This window comes from Pleuronectes platessa, unplaced genomic scaffold (assembly GCF_947347685.1).
Source record: "Pleuronectes platessa unplaced genomic scaffold, fPlePla1.1 scaffold_347, whole genome shotgun sequence".
NCBI lineage: Eukaryota > Metazoa > Chordata > Actinopteri > Pleuronectiformes > Pleuronectidae > Pleuronectes > Pleuronectes platessa.
The window spans coordinates 8,019-13,586 of NW_026518894.1; the positions used below are offsets into that span (position 1 = coordinate 8,019).

Consider the following 5,568-nt stretch of genomic DNA (forward strand, 5'->3'; position numbering starts at 1 on the left):
TTACCGGTGGACAAGAGCGATATCATCTTTACACAACCCCTCTCTTATTTCTGGTCAAAACAATGTCTGCCGGCCTCAGGACCCGGCGATCAACACTAAAGTCGGACTCTGTTTAAGTGCGCTGCTGCTGCTGCTGGGTGAGAAGGAACCGGAGGGGGTGGAGAGAGAAAGAGAGAGAGAGACGGAGCGAGAGAGGGAGGTAGAGGCAGAGAGAGACTGCAATATCATTTGTGGATCCCTCTCACAGTGCTGCAGATAGGGGCTGCCAACACATGCGGCGCGTCTGCAGGTGACGGAACAGGCAGAATCTACTGGACGCACTGAGGAATTCAACCGACGTCTGAAAACAAGAACTAAAACGGATTTACATTTTTCTCAAGTTTTTGTATTTTTGGTTATTTTCAAAACGCAACCGTGAATCTCGCTTTTTTTCCGTGCGTTTTGGAGTTGGCTCGCAAAAAGAGGAAAAACCAGGAGAGAGAACTATACAAGCCCTGTTGGTTGCAAGTGACTCGGAGGTGTAAGAGAGACACACACAGAGAGAGAGAGAGAGAGAGGAGGGATAGAGGAAGCCGGACAGGTGATTTCACATCCACGTCCTCGGGAGATCGGAGAGTTGATGAGTTTGTGAAACTGCACGCGCGGGCATTCGAATGATCCTCTGACATTCGTGGACATATCGTCGGAAAGGAGGAATATTCTGCAGCCTCAGCCGCACAGGAAAAAAGGAGATTACAACCACCAGCCGTGCGTAAAACGGCGCGACGCGGAACCGATGACACTTTCTGGTGATGTGACATTTGGGCTTTTACGCGCATAAAATCCACCCAGGCCCGTTCGTGGCACCGTCCAGGACGCACGGAGCCTCCCTGGTGCGTGTGTGTGTGTTTGAGAGAGAGTGTGCGCGCGTGTGTGTGAGTGTGTGGTTTTTCCCCCTCTTTTTCAACACCATTGCGGTTTTTCTTTTACTAACAGAAGAAAAGAGCAATCCAGCTCCGGAGGTGGAAGAGGCAGAGCAGAGAGGGAAGCCCGTGCACTTGCTGCTTTTCACTGCAGCAGGAGCGATGTCGGAAGTCGACCGGAGGATGAAGTCTTTGCGCAAACCGAGGGCTTCGCTCTGAATGAAAAACGACATTCCGGACTTTCCACCAGTGATTACCTTCTTTTTTTTATTTTTCGGAACATTTATCTTTTAAAGCGGAGCCATGAGGACTACTGGTGCAGTGGACTATTTGCTCTATTCCCTGCTCATCCTGCAGCTTGTGAATCAGCCCGCCGCCAAGCAAGTGCTCCGGTACCGCTTGGCCGAGGAGGGACCCGCCGATGTCAGGGTGGGGAACGTCGCCGCCGACCTGGGCATCGTCGCCGGCTCCGGTGAGGTGACGTTCACGCTGGAGTCCGGCTCCGATTTCTTCAAAATAGACAACATCACAGGTGAGCTGAGCACCAACGAGCGGCGGATAGACCGCGAGAAGCTGCAGCAGTGCCAGATGATATTCGATGAGAACGAGTGTTTTATAGATTTCGAGGTGTCAGTCATCGGACCAGCCCAGAGCTGGGTCGACCTGTTCGAGGGGAAAGTCATCATATTAGACATCAACGACAACACCCCGTCGTTCCCGTCCCCTGTCCTCACGCTGTCCGTGGAGGAGAACAGACCCATCGGAACCCTGTATCTGCTGCCCACCGCCACAGACAGGGATTTTGGCAGAAACGGAATAGAGAGATACGAGCTCATCCAGGACAACGGGGAGAACTCCAGGCGCCTGGGCTCCAACGGGGACTCGTACCCGGGGAAGAGGAGGTTTGATGAAGCAGCGAGCAGGAGCAGCGTGTTTGAACTGCAGGTTGCTGACACCACCGACGGAGAGAAGCAGCCTCAGCTCATCATTAAAGGGGCCCTCGACCGGGAGCAGAGAGACTCCTACGAGCTCACGCTGCGCGTCAGGGACGGAGGAGACCCCCCTCGCTCCTCGCAGGCCATTCTCAGGGTGATGATAACGGACGTGAACGACAACAACCCCCGGTTCGAGAAGAGCGTGTACGAGGCGGACCTGCCGGAGAACAGCTCCCCGGGGGCCCCCATCCTCCAGCTCAAGGCGGCGGACGCAGACGTGGGGGTCAACGGTCAGATCGAGTATGTGTTCGGGGCCGCCACGGAGTCGGTGAGGAGGCTGCTGAGGTTGGATGAGAGCACGGGGTGGCTTAGTGTGCTGCACCGCATTGACCGTGAAGAAGTGAGCCAACTGAGGTTCACGGTAATGGCCCGTGACCGAGGCCAGCCGCCCAAAATGGACAAGGCCACCGTGGTGCTGAACATTAGGGATGAAAACGACAACGTCCCGGCCATAGAGATACGGAAGATTGGACGCATTTTCTTAAAAGACGGCGTAGCCAATGTGGCTGAGGACGTGGTGGTGGACACACCCATCGCCTTAGTGCAGGTGTCGGACCGTGACCAGGGGGAAAACGGGATTGTGACCTGCACAGTGGTGGGGGACGTGCCCTTCCAGCTCAAACCAGCCAGTGAAATGGAGGGGGAGCAGAATAAAAAGAAATATTTCCTCCACACGTCTGCACCGCTGGACTACGAGGCCACACAGGAATACAATGTGGTGATAGTGGCTGTGGACTCTGGAAGCCCGAGTCTGGCGAGTAATAACTCTGTTATCGTCAAAGTCGGGGACACTAATGACAACCCCCCTATCTTCAGCCAGAGCGTTGTTGAGGTGTCATTCCCAGAGAACAATGCCCCTGGCGAGAGGGTGACAACAGTGGCAGCCATCGACGCAGATAGTGGGAAGAACGCTGAAATTGCCTATTCCCTCGACTCATCAGTAAATGGGATTTTCTCCATCGACGCAGACAGCGGAGACATCCGAGTAAACACCATCCTGGACAGAGAGCAAACGGAGCGCTACGAATTCAAAGTGATAGCCAAAGATAAGGGCGTGAACACCCTTCAGGGCTCCGCTACAGTGGTCGTCCTTGTGGCCGATAAGAATGACAACGAGCCAAAGTTCATGCAGGATGTGTTCACCTTCTATGTCAAAGAGAACCTTGAGCCCAACAGCCCCGTGGGCATGGTCACAGTCATCGATGCAGATAAAGGCCAGAATGCAGAGATGAGTCTTTTCATTGAAGAGGAGGAGGAGATCTTTTCTATTGAGAACGACACCGGGACTATTTTCTCCACCCTGTCCTTTGACAGAGAGCAGAAGACGACGTACACCTTCCGAGTCAAAGCTGTGGATGGCGGTGATCCCCCGAGATCCGCCACCGCCACAGTGTCACTCTTTGTCATGGATGATAATGACAATGCACCGATGGTCACTTTCCCCATAAACAGCTCCTACACCCTCCTCCCCCCCTCCAGTAACATCGGAACTGTGGTCAGAACAGTCATAGCCACCGACAGTGACACCGGCATCAATGCAGAACTGAACTATGGCATCATTGGGGGAAACCCCTTTAAGCTGTTTGAGATAAATGGCAGTTTTGGGGTTATTTCACTGGTGGGGAAGCTGGAGGTGAAGCACTATGGCCTCCACAGACTGGTGGTGCAGGTGAGCGACAGGGGGCAGCCTTCACAGACCACCACCACACTGGTTCACGTGTTCGTCAATGAGACTCTTTACAACTCTACAGTCGTGGAGGCCCAGGTGGCAAAGAGCCTGAGCACGTCTCTCAACACAAACATCGCCGGTGACCCCAACTATGACCTGAGCAAACAGCGTTTGAGCATCGTGATCGGAGTCGTCTCCGGCATCATGACAGTCATCCTCATCATCCTCGTTGTGGTCATGGCCCGTTATTGCCGTCCCAAGAACAAGAACGGCTACGAGGCCGGCAAGAAGGACCACGAGGACTTTTTCACGCCACAGCAGCACGACAAATCCAAGAAGCCCAAGAAGGACAAGAAGAAACTGAAATCCAAACAGCCGCTCTACAGCAGCATCGTCACCGTGGAGGCCTCCAAACCCAACGGGCAGCGCTACGACGGCGTCAACGAGAAGCTGTCCGACAGTCCGGGCATGGGCCGCTACCGCTCGGTCAACGGAGGGCCCGGGAGCCCCGACCTGGCCCGGCACTACAAGTCCAGTTCGCCGCTCCCCACCGTCCAGCTTCACCCGCAGTCGCCCACAGCTGGGAAAAAGCACCAGGCCGTTCAGGACCTGCCCCCGGCCAACACCTTCGTTGGCACCGGAGATAACATTTCCCTTGGATCTGACCACTGCTCTGAATACAGCAGTCAAACCATCAACAAGTACAACAAACAGGTAAGAAGAAATGTCCTATCCCCCCACCCCGCCCCCCCCCCCACCCTCCCCTCCACTACTCTTAAATGTCTTCTGTTTCTTCCTCTCAGTGTTCTCTCTACCATAATGCTTTCTGACAGGGCTAGTCTCAGTAGTCTTGTCGCCTTTATGGTGCTAATGTGTGTGAAGTTAGCGGTATTGATCTGTTGTGGCTTGGAGTGCCATTCACATGTAATATTGAAAAGGGGAAGAGTCAGGTTCAGATTAGCCACGGAAAGTTTTTTTTTTTTGTGTTACCACTCGACCAAAACAGGTCCAAACTTTTTCACTGTCATCTCGGGGTGTGTGTTGAGGCAGATATGTGTGCGACTGTTCCCGACAGCTCACATAAGGGTTTGGTTTGCAGCTATTCTATCCCAGAGGGGGAGTGTGGCAGGGCTCTGGTCACCCTCCCTCCTTAGCCATGTCAGGCCCTGCCCTGCTCCCTGTCTGTGACAAGGCCACCTTTTCTTCTCAAGAAAGAAGGGGAGGGGGGGGGGGGGGGGGGGGGGGGAGCGTGAGAGAGAGAGAAATAACAAAAGCAGAAAGCAGAGAGAAAGGTAGACGTAGGTTGAACGCAGCACAAACATGGCTTTGTAAGGTGTGTGAGTCCGTTTTTTACAGTCTCTGCCTGAGTGGGAACATCTGGCCAGGAAGTCACATTAACATTCTTCTGCACTTCAGGCTCTGCATCAATTCATTGACCTAGCAGTGAAATCTGACATCTTTATATCACCTCCCATATTAAGCCTCGGTTTTTCTTTTACTCCCTTATCTTTTTTTTTTTCTCGTGTATAATGTGTTCTGCCATCCTCCACCTGCCTCCACCTGCCCCCCCCCCCCTCCCTCTCTCTTTCTCTCTCATCTGCTACTCCTGTTCTGTGTAGGTGGCACAATGTGGCATTCAAATTCCAGGAAATGTGCTCTTTCATCAGATCAGGCTTTGTAACAATTCGGCTGCAGTTTATTTTTTATTTTATTTGCACTTTCAGGTGCAACAGCGACTAAAACAAGTTCATGCATAAACATGAAGTCAGCTGATCTGCGTTCTCCCCGGAAGCAGAACACTGTTGTTTAATGTGATTTCTACGGCGCTCTAATGAATTATTGATTTCCCTTCTTTTACTTGGTGTCAGCAGCTACTTCCTTTAGAATTCTGGACTGTTTCTTTCTTTTCCCTCTGTGTTTTTTGTTTTCCTCTCGATATCTTTGTGTTTTTTTATATTCTGTCCCCCCCCCACCTTCAAACTCTCCTCTGGCCCTGTGTAGT

General features: G+C 52.8%; 1 protein-coding gene across 1 annotated transcript; it reads left to right on the plus strand.

Annotated features, from left to right (window-relative positions):
- Positions 1 to 235: 235 nt before the first annotated feature.
- Positions 236 to 4,396, plus strand: pcdh7b (protocadherin 7b). Its single transcript, XM_053418097.1, has 2 exons — positions 236 to 4,280; positions 4,370 to 4,396. The coding sequence occupies exons 1-2, from the start codon at positions 1,206 to 1,208 to the stop codon at positions 4,394 to 4,396; spliced, it is 3,102 nt and encodes a 1,033-aa protein (XP_053274072.1). The 5' UTR covers positions 236 to 1,205.
- Positions 4,397 to 5,568: the final 1,172 nt, after the last annotated feature.

Excerpts from the sequence above, each read along its gene's own strand:
- pcdh7b (XM_053418097.1), top strand. The coding sequence starts at position 1,206 with ATGAGGACTACTGGTGCAGTGGACTATTTGCTCTATTCCCTGCTCATC. Across the intron at positions 4,281-4,369 it reads TCAACAAGTACAACAAACAG|TGTTCTCTCTACCATAATGC; the intron begins GTAAGAAGAAAT and ends TCTTCCTCTCAG.